This window comes from Gadus morhua, chromosome 11 (assembly GCF_902167405.1).
Source record: "Gadus morhua chromosome 11, gadMor3.0, whole genome shotgun sequence".
NCBI classification, from domain to species: domain Eukaryota; kingdom Metazoa; phylum Chordata; class Actinopteri; order Gadiformes; family Gadidae; genus Gadus; species Gadus morhua.
This window is the reverse complement of record NC_044058.1, coordinates 11,071,786-11,092,824: the sequence shown is the minus strand read 5'-3', so window position 1 is coordinate 11,092,824 and position 21,039 is coordinate 11,071,786. Positions and strand designations below refer to the sequence as shown.

The following is a 21,039-nucleotide window of genomic DNA, read 5'->3' as shown; positions in this document are numbered from 1 at the left end:
CTTATAGAAGACGGCATCGGATTCAAAGCAACATTTATCATTAATAATTCGACGTGGTTCCGTCCCCCTTGTGCTTTGAAACCATGAAGTCAACGCTACTCTCTTGTTCAACGTGTGTGTGTTTACCCAGTGTGTCCACAAGAGTGTGTGTTTGTGAGGTTCCTTTATAGACTCCCGACGGGAAGCACCTGCGCACTCCCGACTCTCCCCGTCGCGTCTGTGTTTTCAGCGTGGGGCTTCATCAAAGACTTCCTTTTAAGTGGATTTGAAAAGGAACAGTGGCGTATTGAACAGACTATATTATCACAGAAGTCAGGGCTGCTCTTTATGTGCGCCAAGTTCTCACAGCGAGAGTGCGAGAGAAGTGAGACTATTTGAAGAAAATATGTTATTTAAGTGTGAACATATCTCTGTCGTCCTCCTCGTCGTTCAGCCCTTGCAGTGACAACAAAGTGTTTTAAATTAGGTCATTACCAAGCAGGAAGTATTATTTCTGACACTTGGGTGTGTTTGCGTTTGAAGTCGGGTAAAACTTGTGTTTCATTTTAAACTTCTTGAGCTAAAAGTGTCTTATGTTCCTTCTTTTGTTTTTCGTTGTTTTCCCAGATTGGAAAACCCACCGGGAGACAATGCAAGAAGCCACACCAGACAGTCTTTCAACGAGTGAGACAACAAATATATATCAAGAGACACCATTTCACTTTAACTTTAGCTATAACCAGATAGTGTGTGTGTGTGTGTGTGTGTGTGTGTGTGTGTGTGTGTGTGTGTGTGTGTGTGTGTGTGTGTGTGTGTCTGTCTTTGCGATGTTATCATATATAAGGTCTTCTATATAATGACAAGATCTTGTATGCATTCGTGTTTTTTATTTTATTTTTCTCAGCATTTTTATGCATGTAAAATAATGATGTTTACATCCAGGGCAGTATGTATGGTATTGGCTGTATATGTGTGTTCAGCACATGTACAGTATATAACACAACTCTCTCTCTAGGGCAGTATGCATGGTGTTCAGCAACTGGCTGTATGTATGTGTATGTATATGTATGTATATGTATGTGTATATATATATATATATATATATATATATATATATATATATATATATATATATATATATTACACAATACAAGAAGCCACACCAGACAGTCTTTCAACGAGTGAGACAACAAATATATATATATATATATATATATATATATATATGCATGTATTTATAGAACATGTACAGTATATATAATACATCTCTCTCTAGGGCAGTATGCATGGCGTTCAGCACCTGGCTGTGTATATATATATGCATGTATTTATAGAACATGTACAGTATATATGATACATCTCTCTCTAGGGCAGTATGCATGGCGTTCAGCACCTGGCTGTGTATATATATATGCATGTATTTATAGAACATGTACAGTATATATGATACATCTCTCTCTAGGGCAGTATGCATGGCGTTCAGCACCTGGCTGTGTATATATATATGCATGTATTTATAGAACATGTACAGTATATATGATACATCTCTCTCTAGGGCAGTATGCATGGTGTTCAGCACCTGGCTGGCGGAGTACCCAGAGGACTTCCAGACACTGGGGGACCCCACCTGCCTGCTCCACCTCGCCCCTCTGTTGCCTAGCGACACGTCGACGGGCGCCGACCTGTGTGCACGAATCCTGCGCATCGCAGAGGAGCTCAGCGAGAAGGCCCTGCTGGCGGACTCACGCTCATGTAAACACCACGGGCGTCACCACCAGAGGGGATTCACCATGTGTCAGACTGAGAAGGGTGGGAGAGACAACAAGCACAGTGAGGCAGCAAGTTAATTACACAGAAAGGCACAGGACGACCGAGCCACGTCAATTAAATCTTATAATACTTACATACTTATTATAATATAATACTTACTCAAATATGTATCATGTGTACAATAAGTATGGTCATGTCCCTAAAATGCGTTTGAAGACCAGTAAGAGGTCAAGGTTGGGGGCCTTTTATAGGGCACTGTGGGCTGGAGGCTTTCAGGGAGGGCTGAAGCTCGGATCCCCTGCTAATGGTGTGTAATCAGAACACGGAACTGGCAAGGGAATGCAAGAACTAGAGTTTGGCGGTTTATTAAGGTTGTTGTTCATTGTTTCACAGTGTGTCTTCCCCTCCTCCCCCAGACCAGCCTCCAGACCCTTCCCCTGATACCTCCGCATTTGAACCCGCCAAGTTCCTGGGCTTCCCAGCCGCGCTCATCGCTGAGCAGCTCACCAAGATGGAGACGGTAAGATCGGCTTGTCTCTTCTTTTATTCCCCATGGGGTTAAACACAGTTCCGGAACTTCATTACCGTTTAAATTCGATCCTCTCTGTAGACCAGACGAAGGTATCCGAATCAGCTCCCTCTTCGTTCTCACTTCATAACAAATATCATTTGAATGAAACAAATTGTATAAACATTTTCTAATTTGGTTACACATATCAGTTTTATTCTCCTGCTCTATTTTTTAAATGTATATTTTTATATAATATTATATTTTACCTCATTTTGATTGTCACCTTGCATTCAAATAATTTTTCCATGCCTTTCTTCCCCACTGTCTCCCTCCATCCCTCCTCCCCCTCCCTCCCTCCCTCCCTGCTGTTCCCCAGGAGCTGTTTGTGCGTCTGGTCCCGTACCACTGCCTGGGCTCGCTGTGGTCCCAGCGGGACAAGAAGGGCCACGAGGACGTCTGTTGGTCGGTGCGGGCCACCGTCCGTCAGTTCAACCGGCTGGCCAACGTGGTGCAGGCCTCCAGCCTCTGCCCCATCCACCTGAAGAGCCAGCAGAGGGCCCGGCTCCTGGAGAAGTGGATCAGCGTGGCGGAGGTGAGGGACTCTATAAGCGGCCAATCACAAAGGGCCAAACGGAGGGAGACCGTTCGGAGTGCTTGTTGGTCTCTTTTGGAGCAGGGCTGTGCGCCTTAATGAGGCATTACCATGGTGATAACAGTAAGAATCGGCTTCTGGACACTGTTGGACCTTTTCTTAGGTCTTTTCTATGGTTCATGAGCGGAGCCGCCCTGTGACCCGCCCCCAAACTTGACCACATTGTAACTTGTATTTGCGCTAGGAAAGCCTTTGAAACACGTGAGAACCACCAAAAGAAGGCAGCGCAGCACGAGAACCATAGGGGACAACCTAGGGGAAGAGAAAGGCCTCTCTGTGTAATGCATCAACCTATCAGAGGTCAAAGGTTAACTCTCAAGGAAAGAGCACCTGCCGAGTTATCAAAGGTCAAAGATGCAGGATGAGTGCAGCGGGTAGGGTGCGTGGGCTCGATCCCCGAGGTCCACAGTGTACCTGTAGGGCTCTTATCTTCCTGCTCCTAAAGCAGTGCGTGTCAAAAACAATGTGTCAAAAACATTTGTTCAAAGTTTGTCGTCTCAAGTGTTTCAAAAAGGAGGACTGAGAAAGAGACACGATTGTTGTTTATTGCTTAATATTGTAAAGTCAAACATATGGAGGAAAGAACGGTTCTTCAAGTCAAGTTCCATTTTCTTGATCTCCTAAGTAAAAAAGCTCTATTCCTCAATGACACACACACACACACACACACACACACACACACACACACACACACACACACACACACACACACACACACACACACACACACACACACACACACACACACAAGACACACCCATGCATCCTGTTATGGCTCGTCATGGACAAATGGCTGTCTGGTATTTTCCGAACATCAGCTAATTCCGAAATGCTCAAACATCTTACTCTATTTGTCTTACAATTATACTCCAAAGTAGTGTACTGGCATGCTTAATAAATATAAATAGTAATGCGTATCAGTTGTATTTGATTCATCGTTTGGAGCAGTCTGTACATGAATGTCTGTGTGCATATTATATGAACCTGGAGAGTCTGGTCTGTGATTCTAAGCATCTTTGCTTTTATTTAGGAGTGTCGCGCCAGAAAGAACTTCTCCTCGCTGTACGCCATAGTGTCGGCGCTGCGCAGCAACCCTCTGCACCGGCTGCGACGCACCTGGCAGGAGACAGACAGGTGTGTGAGACACTGTTCATCATTACCTGGGCAGGAGACAGACAGGTGTGTGAGACACTGGTCATCATTACCTGGGCAGGAGACAGACAGGTGTGTGAGACACTGTTCATCATTACCTGGGCAGGAGACAGACAGGTGTGTGAGACACTGTTCATCATTACCTGGGCAGGAGACAGACAGGTGTGTGAGACTGTTCATTCATTACCTTGGCAGGAGACAGACAGGTGAGTGAGACACTGTTCATTCATTACCTGAGCAGGAGACAGACAGGTGTGTGAGACTGTTCATTCATTACCTAGGCAGGAGACAGACAGGTGAGTGAGACACTGTTCATTCAATACCTGAGCAGGAGACAGACAGGTGGTTGAGGCCGTCATTCATTATCTGGGCAGGAGACAGACAGGTGGGTGAGACTATTCATTATTTCCTGGGCAGGAGACAGACAGGTGTGGGCGACTGTTCATTCATTACCTAGGCAGGAGACAGACAGGTGGATGAGACTGTTCATCATTACCTAGGCAGGAGACAGACAGGTGTGTGTGAGACTGTTCATTCATTACCTAGGTAGGAGACAGACAGGTGTGGGCGACTATTCATCATTACCTGGGCAGGAGACAGACAGGTGTGTGAGACTCGTCTCTGCAGAAAGACCACACAAAACACCAGGAGCATCAAAGTACTATCAAATTTACTTTGAAGTAAAGAAATCGTTAGGTGTCCTTGGATCATTATGAGTGTAAAACATCAACAGTTCTATCAAATACCTTCTACTTGTCTTTTGACTGTCGATTCCAAAAGAGAGATTATACGTTCTCAAACGCCATCTTTGTTTTGGTCACATGAACGGAACAGGGAAGCAGTGAGGAGGTACGAGGAGCTGTCGGAAATCTTCTCGGACAAGGACAACTACTCTCAGAGCAGGGTCCTACTGAAGGGGGTGAGTGGCCAATAAGTACAAGTACACAAAACATGAGTTCACAACAGATGTCCGAGCTTTTCATTCAGGAAGCCTCGCTGAGACCTTTGATGTCGGGTACACGGCAGCTTTGATGGGCTTTCATATTTCCACCCATGTGTTAAAATTGCCTTGATCTCAGCGTCTCAGAAGAAGAATGAGACGTCTTTCAGAGGAGAGCGTTGGCCGCCGACTCATCACAACTCCACCAAACGTGTTGAGGAGGTCATAGTTCAGCAGGGCTTTGACGCTGCGTTTGTTCCCCCTCCGTTTCAGGAGGGAACGGCGAAGTTTGCGATCCACGACAACCGAGCCAACAACCGGCGTCATCCTGGGGTAACTCTTAGTCTTTTTTTTACGTTTTGTGGTTAAAAAAAAAAACTCGGTCACTGCACTCCCTCAGCCAAACAATCTATAACGATTGAAGGGCCTATTTTACAGATGTGTGTACAATCAGCCGTTTTATAATCAACCGTATAGTGTCATCGCACGTGGGAGTATCCACCCAGATCTGGATTAGACCAACCAGATAACCCAGTTGACCGTACCCAGTGATGCATCTGCTCTCTCACGCTGTTTGTGATAGATTTTGTAAGGTCTAATAATGGCTAATGAAGATCACACATGGTGGGGCCATTCAGAAGTGAGAAGTGAAACCATGACGTCATGATGGTTTGGGTTCTGCTGTATTTCAATGTTCGTGATATTGTCATACTGAGTTAGATTTTCAATTGTCGTATTCTCCAGAATTTGACCTGGAAAAGAAACTTGATGTATTGAGACACATAAACAATATGAGTTATGTAACCGTGCTTAGATCAGCAGAACAAAAAAGACTGCTTCCAAATGGGTTACGCAACACACACGCACACACGCATGCACGCACGCGCACACACGCAAGCACGCATGCACGCGCGCGCGCGCACAGGCACACACAGGGTTATATTTATACTATTTGGAGCACTTTAAGGCGTGTGTGTGTGTGTGTGTGTGTGTGTGTCATGATGTCCTTGCTTGATATCTATCTAATGATGCATCTGACTCGTCTTCATGTGTTCAGGCCAGCGCCCAGGGCACAGTGCCTTATTTGGGCATCTTCCTGACGGACCTCACCATGCTGGACACAGCCGTCAAGGACAACCTTGAAGTCAGACCGTTAATCTTATCTCCACACTAGCGTTAGCTAGAACAAACAACAAACACACATTTAGCTATTTTGTAATAACTAGCAATAGCTACAAGTTAGCAAACTGTTTGCTCTTCTGTCATAACTAGCCTTGGCTACAACACGCTAATCCCAAAGCTTTTCTTTACCAAAAGAAGATCAGTCAAGATCAGTAATTAGCATGTGCATAAACTACAACACACCAGGGCTGATCATGCTGCTTCAACACCTCCTCTATTTTTCCCCCCCACAGAACGGATACATCAACTTTGACAAAAGGAGGAGGGTATGTATCATAATGTTATTTATCCTGCTGCTGTGTGGCGAGTACATCTTTGGCATGGGTTGAGAACTTAGGGGACTCACAATGACGTTGTTTTAGATACATGTCATCAAGAGGTCCTGACAGGTAGGGGCTGCTGCCGAAACACACCAAACCTCAAGCCTAGAGCGATATGATAGAGTGCATGCGCCTTCAGCCAGCTCCCATGGTCAGCAGTGAGCACTTCCACACCGCAGCCAGAACTCAAGTGCATTGTGGGCCTATTTATTCCGCCTCCACCTTCCCTTTCGGACACGTTTTTTTTTCTCTCCAGCTGATTCCGGCAATTCCATTACATGACATTGACCTAGATGAGTGAGTCCGTGTTGGACTGCCTCCAGTGTGCAAGAAGGTTCAGCTTCTGTTTGCGCTCTAGGCTTGAGCTCAGGTGTGTAGGCCTTTAGGACATCTTGCTAAGTGAGTACTTACAGGTAGGCTGCGGAGGTTGGGGTTTGAACCCAGAACCCTTCCGCTGGTCTATTCTAACACCCAGCTACTGAAGTACATCCATCGGTGCCTCTCTTTGCTTCCGGAAGGTTCTTGACCATGAAAGCTGAGATCAAACCTTTGATTTTCAACAGGAATTTGAGGTTTTGGCACAGATCCGTCTCCTCCAGTCCTCCTGTAAGAACTGTGTGTTCTGGTCCGAGCAGACCTTTGTGGACTGGTATTGGAGCGCGCCAACCTTAACAGAGGAGGAGAGGTCAAATAAGCTAACATATTGGATACGTTTACTTTTATTTATTGCAGAATCCAATTTTTTTAAGCTGACCTGTCTGTCCATCTGCAGTTACAGACTGTCCAATGAGATCGAAGCCCCTAGCGAACCGAGCCCCCGCGTCTACACGCCTACCGTCATCATCACAGAGTGCGCCAGGTGAGCAAGATGACGCCAAACTGATTGTACAAATATTAAGAAAAAATACTTTTCAAGAACTTTGGCAAGAGGTGGTGGTTTTCAAAGTCTCAACAGGACTCTGGTCTTTGTGATTGTATTTTTGACAGTTTGAGCGCTTCCCAGACGAGCCTAGCGAGCGACTGCGATGCCTCCTTTGACTTCCCTTCTCCTGTCAATCAACTGCTCTCCAAATTTGCAAAGGTAACTGTTGAATAACAATATGAGTACTGGCTGTTGTCAATGTTGATTGTGGGAAGGAAAAACAAGATAATATTTGATTGAAAAATACAATTCTGAACATAATAAGGACAGTTCAGTGTCTATTGATGACAAACACAGATATATCTTCCAGGGACGCTTTACATTTTTTGTGTCGCTTGTGTCGTCATATATTGCAATGGGTTGCTAACCTACAACATAAACACACATACGCACACATACCCACACACAGACCTTATGACTAAAGTGTAATCAAGTTCAGGCAAATGTGGTTCCCAAACCATCCTTCAATGTCATCCTCACAGCCTTTCGTTGCTATGACTACCACTACCACATCCACAGCACATGAAGTCCCCCTCGGTCTCCTGTCTCGACGTGGACACTTCCCCTCCCACCAACGAGTCCAGCCCGGTATCGTTGACCCCTTCGACGCCCGTCAAATCACATCGCAGATCGGTCTCCTGCGGCAACAACCCGTCCTATAACAGCCAGGGGTCCGGGCCCGACATGCGCATCATCAGGATACGGATGGACCTGCAAGACGGCAACCTGTACAGGAGCATACTGGTACGGCACCCCCTGAATAGCGCCACCACTGGCAAAGCGCGTTATTGCAGCTATTGCGAACCGCATAGCGTAACATAGATTTGGGCTGCGATCAGGGTTTGATTAAATCTCCGGTTACTCTTGGACAAGGGTTTGATCTGGAGAAAGTTCATAGTAAGGAAGTTATAACATTGTAAATATTACATGAAAGGGTAGTGGATTCAACTGGCCACTGACAGTATGTCCACAGCCTGACCTGTAGGGATCCTTGAGAAAGACACCCTAACCTAACAAGCCCACTACTTGGGTTCACTGTAAATCACTTTGGATCAAAGCATTTGCTAAATGAGTAAGAAGTAAATATGCCAGAATGCTTAAAGTAAGGGATAATGAACAGTACAGCGAGTTTTTTACAGTGAAATAAACCCTCTCAGATTGATGCAGTCTTGAATCAAGCTGAATCACACACCTACTTACTGAAGAAATCCCATGACTACTTAATAAAGAACCCAAAAATGATTTATTTATTTAAAATAGATTTAAATTGATTGTGTCTGTTGCTGTTGGAATAGCGTCCATAGTAACGGTCTGTTGTTCGTAGCATCAGTCTGCTATACAGAAACAACAGACCGACGCCTTGCTTGACCAATCAGAAACAAGTATTTAACCAGGCTGTTTAATAAGGGGGGGAAATAGTCATCCAAATCCTGAACCCCGGTTGGAGGCAGATGGCCTGCATGATGAGCACCCCCCCCTCCCTCCCCTCCAGTACAGCATCTTGAGGAACGTGTCACGTGTGTTGAGGGAGTGGTCCTGCTCTTCTTCTCTCCATCAGGTGACCAGTAACGATAAGACCCCCACTGTGGTGAGCTCGGCGCTGGAGAAGCACAGCCAGGACACCAGGGAGGCCTCCAGATACGAGCTTATTCAGCTCCTCCCTGAAGGAAAAGGTCGTCCATGGGTCCCTGTTGGAGGGCTCTCTTTCACAGCACACCTCGACATGGATATAAAGATTCTAGGATTAGCATCGACTTCATCGATGATTATGCTGATGTGTAACATTATTTCTGCTATTAAAAAAGCAAAAGCATTTTTTACAATACTTACATTGCTAAAAAATATACAACTTTATTTTAAAAAGATCCAAATTGTTAATCCCATGTATGTATGAAATAATATTATTATAATACATCAATTTTTTTTTTTTTATCTATGGACATAATATGAGTAGTTTAACTGAAATACAAACGCGATGTAAGCATTATTGGCAGTAGTGGTAGTGAACAGTATATGCTAACTGGTCTTCAATGGAATAGTGCTCACACCTATTCAAGCGTATTTTGTTCCTGTTTCTTGTTGCTACAGAGCTGATCATCCCCGCCACCGGCAATGTCTTCTACGCCATGACTTCATCGAGCGTTGATTTCCTGTTGAGGAGGAAAGGTGGGAAAACTCTGCTTGGTCCACAGCCAATCAGCACAGAGACCAGCGCAACGTTCCCTCGAATCAAGGCCAAGGGGCGGAGACTCGTCCGAACTTTGTTTTGACATCCAAAGATCCACCCGGTGTGCTTTTCTCTCTCCGTAGCTCCATGATCCACTGCTCTCCTCAGAGTAATGTCAAGAATGTAGACGTCCTGGAACATGGCCTTGTCTCATAAGCACACATCTCTAAAGCTAACCAGCCCTGCACTCTCCCCCCCATGCAAAGCGCTTCCTCTCTCTCCTCTGGTCTACTCAGCCTCCCCTCCAGCAGCCTATGCCTGGATCAAGTCTCCACAGGTCGGGACACCAGGAGCTCTGAGCTCCACCTTGCTTTTCCTCACACAGCGCTGACCAAGCAATGAATGGGGGCCAGGGGTGATGGAACCGTTTTGATAGCCAATGGAAGCTCTAGATGAGAAGCTGTGGCTCCGCCTTGTGATTTTCCAGACCAATAGCCCGCAGTGGGACACGTCTTAACACGATGTAGAAATACAGTCAATACAGTTTTCCGACAAAGGAAAAATGACAGACCATGGAAAGTTATGACTGGAAATGGAAAAAGAAATCTGATGCAAGCATCAATGTGTGTGTGTGTGTGTGTGTGTGTGTGTGTGTGTGTGTGTGTGTGTGTGTGTGTGTGTGTGTGTGTGTGTGTGTGTGTGTGTGTGTGTGTGTGTGTGATGTCAGGGCAGTGTTTACAGTTATAAGGATTGTTTGTAGTTTGTCGTGAGATTGCTAGTTAATTGTAAAAAAACTAAAATGAGCACTGATGATTTATCGTTTCAGAAATTACGATAAGGTCATAAAACGTGTTGTACTCTGTATGCCTTGATAAAAGCAAATGCATATATATATGCAAGAAACCTAAATTTAGAGCACTTTCAAAGCTTGTGTCTTTACCTAACTATTACATGTAATACAGCACAGAATGAAAATAAATCGAATCAACCAAAACAAGTTGACAGGAAAACACTAAGAAAAAAACAACTAGTAACATCACCGCTAACAGGCTAACGTTTCCAGAGTTACGTTTCATCAAATCGTAAGCCAACGCTGACGTTTGGTTCATGTTTTAAACTATGTTTGATCAGGGTGACCATGTCTTGACCTCATCATTATAATCTGGGTCCTCTAACCAATTACATCTATTTGGTTTTTAACGGAACTGTCGATGCAAAAAAAAACACCTACGCAAAACTTAACTTTTCAGTGCACTTTTTTTTACGTACAACACAAAGCCTCCATTTTCGATATGGTGTTGTGTGTCTCTTCAGTAAGTAAGACGAGCCACACAATCTTTAAAGCAACCAGCTTACAAAGAAAATGGAGGACGGTCGTTCTTCCGACAAGTTCCCTCTCAATGAGTTCTGGTGACCTCTGGTTCGTCCAGCCCCGTCGGAGCCAATGAGGCCTGCTCACAGACCGATGGCAGGGGCGCGGTCGGGCCGGAGAGAGGATTATGGGTAATTTGCGATGGCGGCTTGTAAGCCTATGGTGTGAGCGCGTTTGCTACACTGTTAGTTGTTTTTAGTGCCTTTCTCCTATGGGTGCTTATTTTTCTTGTATTTGCAATTGATTGTATACCTTCCGTGTGGATGTGCAGTCATTCAAAGCGCTGTCCCGACCCACATCAAAAGCTATTTATGCACTACATAAAGTATGTCTTATTTTTGTGGTAATAAATTTACTTTTATATGAAGTCCAGTTGCCATTTGATTCACTATCCAAACTGACCAAAAAGTTAAACAGGTGTCTATGATTTCTTTTCTAAATAATGATTGAATTTGTGTAGCATTATTAGAAATTAGAAACAAAAACATCCTCTTACTAAACGTATTTATTCTGATTCAATCATCACAGAAAATATGTAAAAAAAGACACATCAACATTGGATAAAAAGACAACCCCTGAACAAGCCACAAAATACATCTCCAGTGTAGGCCTACAATACATGATTTTGACTTTCAACAAACATTAGGTTCTTAGTCTTAGTAATTCCGTGATCATTGTCTTTAGCAGCTAATACAGTCTGAATCATAATAAAAAAAATATAAAAATAAAGGATTTTTCATTTAGATTTGATGGTTCATACAAAAGCATAAATCAATCACCTGAATGGCAAATGAGATTTTGAACTCTTCACAGCTGTTTAAAGCCTGAACAGTCATTACTTTAGCTTAGCCGTTAACGTCCGCTGCATCACACTTCGTACCGTTGCTACAATCCATGCAAGACAGGGCGGAGCTGCGATAGGCCTTCCAAACCACAGGGTTCTGCTGGCACACAGTACCCCCGCCCCGCTTCTCCTCCGCCTGGATCCTGTTGATGTCCCCCACACACACCCAACCCCCAACGCCCCGAGACCCAGACCCGCTCCCAGACCCAGGCGCCTGGGTACTCACAGCCCACTTGGAGTGGTCTGCGGAGGCGTTGATGTTGGCTGTGTGGCCCGGGTTCACGACCGAGACGTCAAGGACCTTCCAGGGCCCTGTGCAGCTGGAGGGGAGGTGACCCTTGGCGCACACCCAGAACCGGACCAACAGGTGGGACTGCAGGGTAGGGGCCACCCAGGATGAGTACAGGTCTGGTCGCAGCAGCCACATTAGACAGAAAGCAGCATAGGGTTTAAATGAAGGCCATGTGAGGTCACCCGAGCTTGTTTGCAGCATTTATAGTATTTTTTGTTTTATAACAACACATGCATCTAAAAAGGTACAATATGTATCATGGTAACCATGCTTTTAAAATGGGAACTGCAGTCCAAATTCACAATATAGGAGGGTTGTGTTTGTCTAGGGAGAGTTGTGTTCCCCCACCTTCCTCCTCCCTGGCCCAGACGGCACAAGGGTACAAGACGAGCCGAGGGCAACGTTACAATTCGAGACAAGCGCAATTATTCTATTTCATCAGTGATAAGCGACGACGAGTCATACACGATGATCAGCTTATAAAAATCTTTGGAATTTATTCTTTGTTTGCAAATTATAAAGCCGCCATGTGGAATCCCTATTGCAATCCTTCTGTGCTCCAGGCTGTCCCAATCTTTCCATTGCAACTGCTCTGGTAGTTGCTCTGGAAAGATTGCCCGGAAATACTCTGCTGATATTTCCGGGCAATTTTATGGTTTAGAAGTAGCACCGTACATTTGTTACATATTGTACTTTTAACATATGACGTTTACATTTTAGTTTTATGATCCATCAAGAACTTCTACTATGATGTTGTTTTAGCAGATGTTTCTATCCAAAGCGACAGTACATTTTATAGAAACATGTCATAATGAGCAAGTAGAGGTGAGGGCATCTTGTATTATTATGTATGCAACATTTTCCAGTGGAGGTAAAAAATGACGGAGGTGAACAACAGATGACAAATAGCCATCTGAACAGCGACGAGGGTCGTGAAGACATCATCTTTGGTTCACGCAGAGAGAATATAAGTAAGGTTTTAAACACTAGGCTCTCCTGGCTGCAAACCTGTGTCTTACCATTATTAAAAGCAGATCCTTTTGCAAAATTGAGAAAGTCAGTCCCATCGAGGGAGGTGAGAATCACGCTGCGATTGGTCATCGGCTTGACTTGTGGGAAGACCTGAAGCGCCGGCATGCTTTGCTTGCAAAGAGTGAGTAAGGCGGGGACCGCGGTGGCGAGGGATGGGGGGACGTCACAATCGTACACTGTAGGCTGGTTGATCAGTAGCTGCTCTCCTGAAACACAGAGGAGCTATCGTCACACTCACATCTACCAGCTACTAGCTACTAGCTTCTCTCCCCAATGTCTGCTGCCAATAATTATTTAAAAAATATCAATAAATAAGGACGATTCATCGCATAACAATGAAATTACTACACAGTTAAACGCAAAACAGAAAATGTACTTGTTAGCATGTCAGTTTATTTCAAAATATGTGTCAACATCGAAGCGTTGCTATGTTTCGTACCGCCCTCATTTCTCATCCTAACATCAGAATGGGTCTACTCTCACCTATGGTCTGGAAGTGCTTCAGTGGGTAGGTGACGCAGAGGAAGCTCTGCCCCTTCTTCATGCCAGTCGCGGGGTACGAGTACTGGCCATCGGCCCGTGGGGGCGGGAACTTAGGCGTGCTGTGGACCAACCAGAAGCCTTGGGTTTTGTCAAGCAGAACCACGCCTACAAGAAGGATTGAATTTGGTCAACTGGCAGGAAAAAAAGCTTTTCATAGTTGCTATGACACCGTAAGGACACAATAAAAAAAAGCTATACATAAATATAGTGCAATAACACTAACACATTTGAATAAAAATAGATGATGTGATGGACCAACATTTTTATCGCGAGTGTGTTGCAATAGAGATATATACTTTTGTGAAGTTGACAGTGTAGTCCTCACCCTTAGTGTGGCCCTTGGTGTTCTCAGAGTTCCTGAGCCCTGGGGCCGGTTTATGGGGCTGGTCGTTATACAGGATGTACGCCACTTCCTGGTTCTGACCAAATATGGACACAAACATGGACAACATAAACCGTGACTTCATGTTTTTAAGATGAGATAGGAAGATGAGATGAGATAAAGTGTAGTTTATAATCCCATAAGGGAAAATTGGGTGAGCAACAGAGAGTACAGGACAGGAATAGACTTTTTAGGAATGGGAACTGCAAAATCGAATATACTACGTTTTTTTTCTTAGTCTTGAGAACAAACATATAACCAAAACACAAAAACACACACACACACACACACACACACACACACACACACACACACACACACACACACACACACACACACACACACACACACACACACACACACACACCAAATACAAGAGCACCGAGAAAAACACAAAGCTTGGTGCATTCAGACTGCTTCAACCTCCCTAACAAAAGCTCAGCCCAATCTCAGGCATGCATCCCCTACAGACAGAAGGAGGGCATGGATGGAGAGAGCCAGACCTTGTGGCTGCCGTACAGCTGTCCCACGGTCCTCCCCGGGGCCCCTGCGGTGCTGTTGGCATTGAACTTGCCCTCCGTCCACCCCTCGCTCCCCTTCTCCAGCAGCAGGTACATCAGCCCTCTAGCAGGGTCCTTACTGCCCTTCTGATTAGGCAGCTTGTAGAGGTAGTACCTGGTGGAGAGAGAGGGAGAGCGAGGTAGTTCTGTGATTAACATTTTTTTAATAAAATGTGATTTTCGGGTCAAATGACCCTTTGAGAGCGACAAGGCCAGCAAAGCAGCTGCAATAGAAAACTGGATCAAAGTGGAAGACAAGAATAGCATGGAAATAACCTTCATTATACGGAGGGAGAGAGCAAGGAAGAGGAAGAGAGAAAGAGAAGTTAGTAATGTCCCTCATGATTAGCATTTCCTACTTCTCTTCCTCACGTTTCTTTTTGTTAATACATTTATACTGAATGTTTTCTTGTTCTCTTGTAAACAATATTTGAATCGCTTTTTTTAATGTTTGCTTAGGCAAAGCAAGAAGTCTTTTTTTTAAATCCCAATAAAATAATTTAAATTGAATAGAGAGAGAGCGAGGGTGAGAGAGACTTACAGAGAGAGAGATAGAAAGCATTTGTATGTCTATGTTGTCGTGGTTGAAACATAATTCCAAATAAATAGCTTTTTTTATTTCATACCTTATTTTTTTAAATAATGAATGACGTTAAATAATTACTTATGCTCACCAATCGACCGCTTCCCCGTTATCGTTGTAGCAAGTGATAGGGGATGTGTCTCCCTCTGCTGGTTGATGCAGGATTAGCAGGGCAATGAACAGAAACATCTAGGATTAAAAAGATCGTAGGCACAGTAGTCAGCTTTGGACAGCATAAACGCGAAACAACAATTCACCCTGCATTACAAGCTTATTTATGATTGGGATTAGGGTCGCATTTAAAAAGATTGATCACATGAAATAGCACCATACATAATTCAGTATAGGGTTTCATTTAGACATCATTGCGGAATCCTTTTGCCATTCGGTTAACATGTTGTTAAAGCAGATTAAATCGATAGCATAGAGATGAATAATAAATAGCACAAACCTTCGACACGAGGAAATAAGTCTTGTCTATATTCAATGAGTTTAATGAATCGAGTTCGTTCCTCATTCCGAAAAATTGTTGTTGGACTTTTATTTAGTTTGCATACGCACCGTGGGTCGTGACGTCAGGCAGTGGGACCAATCAGCGGTCTCCTAAACAATGAAACAATGCATGCAGAGCCTTATTTGAAGGTGGAACCTTGTCGCCTTCAAAACGGTCGGCGTTTCCGGAAGGTTCAGACCTTGAGCTCGGAGGAAAGTGCCGCTGTTGGGTCGGAGTTTGGAGTTTTCGAATCGTTTTCGCTCGGAGATCACGTCACAACAATGGCTGCCCATTTCATTGATAGACTAAATTAAACTTGCAGTAGTGGTGCCGATAGGATGCCTCATGAAACGTCAAAGCCTCTCAGCCAGATGAACCACCAAAGTGGTTTGTGCTCGAAGCTTCAAATCAGTACGCTAGGGACATCTAGTGGTGAATGAAATTATGACAACCCAACCCAAAATGTGATTTTTGCTTCGTGTGTCGATACAACATTAAATCATTTGAGAATTGAAGTCATTTCAGTGATACATGTGTGTGAGTGTGCCATTCATAAATGTCTCCAGAGCTTTTTTGGCAGCATGATAGAACTGATTTTGTAAAAGGGGAAATGTGGTTGCAATGTGGGGGACAGTGTTTTGTGTAACTTTGGGCGGCGGTAATTATTTTATTCAGAAACAGGATTTGGCTAATGATATTTATTCAGAAATAGGATTTGCTCATGATATTTATTCAGAAAGAGGATTTGCTCCAAAACCTTTGGGCTTAGCCGGTTTCTCTTTTTTGAGACAACCTCTCCTGCCACCGAGGATGCAGGGGTACACAAAAATTCCAATGGCAACATGTAGAGGTGTGGAAATAATAGTTTGTGTGTTTCCCAGTATTGGAGTGGATCATTTCTTTTGATGTGCGGTTCTCTTAAATAGCGCTGGACCTCTACAATGGCATCAGCTGTGGCACTATTACTTTGTTTGCTCAACTGCTGCACAGTTGCGTCCAAATGGCGCCACAGTTGACCTAGGGAAAATAGACAGAAAATGTATTAAATATCATAACAAAATAAACACAACAAAATCAAATTTTCTCTATGAATTTACCAGAGGAGGTGGAAGGGACTTCATCGATCGCTGCTGATGGAAGTGGAGATGAATTTACCGGTATTTCACTTATTATTTGACTACACTCAGTGGTGAGCCTTTTCACAGCTTCGTCAGCCTTGGATGGAGTGAGGAAGCCGAGAGTTTTGAATCGTGGGTCCAGGAGAGTAGGGAGGGTCAGGATACTGGTCATTTGGAAGCGGCTAAGGGGTTCCATTAACTTTAGTTGTATTGATTTGGTGAGATGTTGGGCCATGTCAGTGTGGATGGAACCACGCTGTTGTGGGGGACAGTGTTTTGTGTAACTTTGGGCGGCGGTAATTATTTTATTCAGAAACAGGATTTGGCTAATGATATTTATTCAGAAATAGGATTTGCTCATGATATTTATTCAGAAAGAGGATTTGCTCCAAAACCTTTGGGCTTAGCCGGTTTCTCTTTTTTGAGACAACCTCTCCTGCCACCGAGAATGCAGGGGTACACAAAAATTCCAATGGCAACATGTAGAGGTGTGGAAATAATAGTTTGTGTGTTTCCCAGTATTGGAGTGGATCATTTCTTTTGATGTGCGGTTCTCTTAAATAGCGCTGGACCTCTACAATGGCATCAGCTGTGGCACTATTACTTTGTTTGCTCAACTGCTGCACAGTTGCGTCCAAATGGCGCCACAGTTGACCTAGGGAAAATAGACAGAAAATGTATTAAATATCATAACAAAATAAACACAACAAAATCAAATTTTCTCTATGAATTTACCAGAGGAGGTGGAAGGGACTTCATCGATCGCTGCTGATGGAAGTGGAGATGAATTTACCGGTATTTCACTTATTATTTGACTACACTCAGTGGTGAGCCTTTTCACAGCTTCGTCAGCCTTGGATGGAGTGAGGAAGCCGAGAGTTTTGAATCGTGGGTCCAGGAGAGTAGGGAGGGTCAGGATACTGGTCATTTGGAAGCGGCTAAGGGGTTCCATTAACTTTAGTTGTATTGATTTGGTGAGATGTTGGGCCATGTCAGTGTGGATGGAACCACGCTGTTCACCGAGGGTTAGTGAGACCATTTTCAATAGTGGAAGAATCTTCGAGGCTGACACCCTCTTTTCCTCAGACAATTCAATTGTAGCCTCATTTAATGGGCCAAGCACATCGAGGCACTCCTTAATTACGGTAAACTCCATTGGAGTAAACATGGTGACTTCACAAGGGAGAGAAGCCATAGCTGCACTTACAGCTTCTCTCTCTGAGTGCAGCCTCTCCAACATGATATAGGTGCTGTTCCACCATGTCTCCACCTCCTTCAGCAGCTTACGCTGTGGTCTTCCCATGCATTGCTGCATCTGGGCTAGACTTTCCTTTACACAGAAAAGAACATATAAAATATTAGTTGGACAATGCTACAACAGTCACAACAGGATAATGATATAGTAAAGAGAAGTGATGTTAAAAACAAAGAATATGCAGCACAAGTCATAATACCTTAGAAGTGGTACTAGACCAAAAAAGTGTTACAATTCTTCTGGCACTTGTACGCAGCTGCTCAAGTCCAGGGGTGTCATCCAAAGATTTCTTTGCCATCAGGTTGATGGCATGAGCTATGCAGATGGCTTGTTTCAAATGCAGCTCCCTGCCACATGCAAGCATGTTGGAAGCTGCATCAGTTAGAAGAAAAGTCACCTTGTGCCTGATGCCCCACTCCTCCATAATGGCACCCTTAGCTTCAGCCAGGTTATGGGCTGTGTATGGCTCTGTGGGAAATGCTGAACCCCAAGCAGTGTGGTATTCAGCACACCATCTGCAATAAAGTGGCAGTTGACTGCAAGGTAGGCCTCCATATTCATGGATGTCCACATATCTGAAGTTAGGCTGACTGCAGTAGCCTGCTGAACAAGGGCCTTGGCCTCCCTTTTGCCCTGGTGGTAGCGTTCCTCCACCATGGCCTTTAAAGCCTGAGAAATCAAGAACACTTTTTAGCATGACTTTTAAAGATATACATAATGTAGGTTAATGAATGATAACATAATAATATATACCTGTCTGGTGGGCAGAACATATGAAGGGTCAAGTAATTGTACCAGCCCCCTGATTGCCTGGTCGTTGAGCACAGTAAAAGGCTGGTAATGCTTCACCACCATGTCCACCAAGGCCTCGTCGTCCAGTTCCTTTTTCCTGGAAGCTGGGCAAAAGAGACAAAACAAGTGAACAAGCAGTAACCTAATGGTATAGCCATCTTATAATGCATCATCCATTAAAAAAAGCGACCACCCAAACGCACCTGTGCAAGTCCCAGCAGGTGCTGTGGGTGTCTCCTTTCTCATGAAGGGCACGGTAATGCCTCAACTTGGAAGATGTATTATTATTGTAACCAAGCCATGTTTTTAAATGAATAGCAGTATCTATGAATAGGCAAACCTTATTTGGAGCAACTAGATCAAAATGCTCCGAAACAGGGGAAAACCTTCTTTTTGGCAAACTCCATGATGAATGATGAACGTGATATTTCGATTGATACTACAGAAAATACATACTACGATCACAGACTAGTGGTATATTGAATATACCACAAGGTTGTGATCGTATACGGGACATCTTTATAGTCGAAATCTCCCGCCAATACTGAACCCATATTTCGAAGCAGTAGCCCGAGGCGAAGCCTCGAACGTCACACGCTACATCATTTCGCCAACGTGAATCTTACTCGAAGCGGAGCTTCGCTGGGGGAGGAGCCGACATACTCGACACACGCCCCGATGCCTCGACGCAAACCGTAACATCACTAACTTGCAGCAAGCACGAAGAGGCGAACTTAACACCATTCTAACATTTGCATAACGAGGCATTATAGCTTACAATTATAAACATCATCCGAATAATTCTCGCTCATGTTCAACCATCGCAAGCAGTTCTAATAACCGATTCATCGGGTTCATCAAAGAGGTTCCTGCAGGCATCCATATTTGTTGTGGTTATGAAATCCTCCAGAAGGATCCGTTTTTCCGGTTTTATGTCATACGAACTTCTAAGGGGCGTTTCCTGAACACTCTTATTTCCTAAAAGGTCCATGCTTATGGTGTGTTCCTCAATCCTCGGACGCAAGACTTCTGAGTCGAAAGTCGAAGATCTCCAGCCTTCTTGCGGCATTTCTTGAAGGCACGCCCCCTTTTTGTCTGCATCTTTCGGAAATCTGGCCGAGCAGTGATGAAGCTCTCAACAAAATGGGTGCGCCCATGAAGATTTTTTTTTGTTGTATTTGTACCACGTTGGTCATTTTAATAACATAACATTGCTGCTTAATTCCGGTCACCAATTTATAAATTGCATGGTATTGCTGTGCGTGCAATAAAATTTAAAGTTGTGGTTGTTTTCGGGCTGGTTTGCTAAAGAGGCTAAAGGCTCGATTCCACTGGAGGCGTACGCGCCGCGGCACAGCTGCGCCGCGGTCACCGCTGCTGATCGCTTCCACTCTAATCAATGAGACCATTTCCACCGGGCGCGCCGTGGAACGTTTCAGCAGCGTCCCAGGAGCGGCGTGCCACGCCGCGGCGCTATCTTTCCGTCGCACTTCTATTTTTGCCACGAGCCGCAGCTAAACCGCGTCAATTTAGGCAGAGCAGATCGAGCCGGGCAGGAAGTGAAAATTAAAAGCCATAGAGAATCCGGTCAATTTTCAAAATAAAACGCAATACTCAGCTCATGTAACTTCACATCAAAATTATTACGTCATGACTGGTGGCACCAGGTCAGCAGTCAATTAATTATTTGAGTGCTCGAGACACAGAGGCTGTGTCCCAATTCAGGGGACGCATCCTTCGAAGGCTGCATTCGAAGGATGCGTCCTATGAATTGGGACACAGCCTTAATGTTATTTTTCCTTAAACCCTGAGAGACAGTTAATACATGATCTGATACCAGAGAGACAGTTAATACATGACAATGCATTTTGAACTTTGCCTGTGTTTTATTTTACTTAGCCTATCTATTTTATTGTATTGTATATTTATTGTATTTCTATGTGAAGCACTTTGAGTCTGCTTCATGTATGTAAAGGGCTATATAAATGAATTTGCCTTGCCTTAAAGAAAAAAATAATAATCGTTTTTTACCTACACTGTATGTGACTTGATTTCGTCTATTTCCCATTATGGTTAATGGTTTGGGTAGTTAGTCCACCATTGTTGATTTCTCACCTGAAGAGCCAATCTCCAGAGCTATGGCTCGCCAGGCATTGTCCTTTTTGGAGTTGTCTTTGT

At 44.2% G+C, this 21,039-nt stretch overlaps 2 protein-coding genes and 1 long non-coding RNA gene across 10 annotated transcripts in view; 1 reads left to right on the top strand and 2 right to left on the bottom strand.

Moving 5' to 3' along the window:
- The window catches only part of rgl2 (ral guanine nucleotide dissociation stimulator-like 2), a 35,145-nt gene extending 23,811 nt beyond the window's left edge, over window positions 1-11,334 (top strand). For 5 of the 6 annotated variants that reach the window (XM_030370857.1, XM_030370856.1, XM_030370861.1 and 2 more), the window contains 15 exons: window positions 607-663; window positions 1,535-1,809; window positions 2,166-2,269; window positions 2,637-2,852; window positions 3,943-4,046; window positions 4,899-4,983; window positions 5,278-5,337; window positions 6,062-6,148; window positions 6,420-6,452; window positions 7,070-7,191; window positions 7,279-7,365; window positions 7,494-7,587; window positions 7,948-8,172; window positions 8,987-9,101; window positions 9,517-11,334. In XM_030370857.1, coding sequence (XP_030226717.1) covers window positions 607-663; window positions 1,535-1,809; window positions 2,166-2,269; window positions 2,637-2,852; window positions 3,943-4,046; window positions 4,899-4,983; window positions 5,278-5,337; window positions 6,062-6,148; window positions 6,420-6,452; window positions 7,070-7,191; window positions 7,279-7,365; window positions 7,494-7,587; window positions 7,948-8,172; window positions 8,987-9,101; window positions 9,517-9,698 — 1,846 coding nt within the window. In that variant the 3' untranslated portion in view covers window positions 9,699-11,334. The remainder of the gene's footprint in view (window positions 1-606; window positions 664-1,534; window positions 1,810-2,165; window positions 2,270-2,636; window positions 2,853-3,942; window positions 4,047-4,898; window positions 4,984-5,277; window positions 5,338-6,061; window positions 6,149-6,419; window positions 6,453-7,069; window positions 7,192-7,278; window positions 7,366-7,493; window positions 7,588-7,947; window positions 8,173-8,986; window positions 9,102-9,516) is intronic. The other variant, XM_030370859.1, reaches the window with a different exon arrangement.
- A 120-nt stretch (window positions 11,335-11,454) lies between these two features.
- dnase2 (deoxyribonuclease II, lysosomal) lies at window positions 11,455-16,019 on the bottom strand. 3 transcript variants are annotated; one of them, XM_030370864.1, is made up of 7 exons: window positions 15,765-16,019; window positions 15,295-15,392; window positions 14,564-14,735; window positions 14,004-14,097; window positions 13,619-13,783; window positions 13,123-13,341; window positions 11,455-12,219 (listed from the first exon to the last, which is right to left on the bottom strand). In XM_030370864.1, the coding sequence occupies exons 2-7, from the start codon at window positions 15,390-15,392 to the stop codon at window positions 11,813-11,815; spliced, it is 1,155 nt and encodes a 384-aa protein (XP_030226724.1). In that variant the 5' UTR covers window positions 15,765-16,019; the 3' UTR covers window positions 11,455-11,812. The 3 variants fall into 3 exon arrangements, with proteins under 3 accessions (XP_030226724.1, XP_030226722.1, XP_030226723.1); XM_030370862.1 differs by having other exon boundaries at window positions 15,655-15,811; XM_030370863.1 differs by having other exon boundaries at window positions 14,004-14,091; window positions 15,655-15,811.
- Window positions 16,020-17,281: 1,262 nt separating this feature from the next.
- Window positions 17,282-18,956, bottom strand: LOC115554209 (uncharacterized). The gene is made up of 3 exons (XR_003978571.1): window positions 18,823-18,956; window positions 18,269-18,738; window positions 17,282-18,144 (listed from the first exon to the last, which is right to left on the bottom strand). It is a non-coding gene; the product is annotated as an uncharacterized LOC115554209 (long non-coding RNA).
- Between the last annotated feature and the right edge of the window lie 2,083 nt (window positions 18,957-21,039).

Bases quoted from the DNA above. Each gene is read 5' to 3' on its own strand.
- dnase2 (XM_030370862.1), bottom strand. From the start codon at position 15,720: ATGAGGAACGAACTCGATTCATTAAACTCATTGAATATAGACAAGACT. The intron at 14,098-14,563 runs GTCTGGCTCTCT...ATATTTGGTCAG, and splicing joins AGCTGTACGGCAGCCACAAG to AACCAGGAAGTGGCGTACAT. The intron at 13,784-14,003 runs GTGAGGACTACA...TCCTTCTTGTAG, and splicing joins CACCAAGGGCCACACTAAGG to GCGTGGTTCTGCTTGACAAA.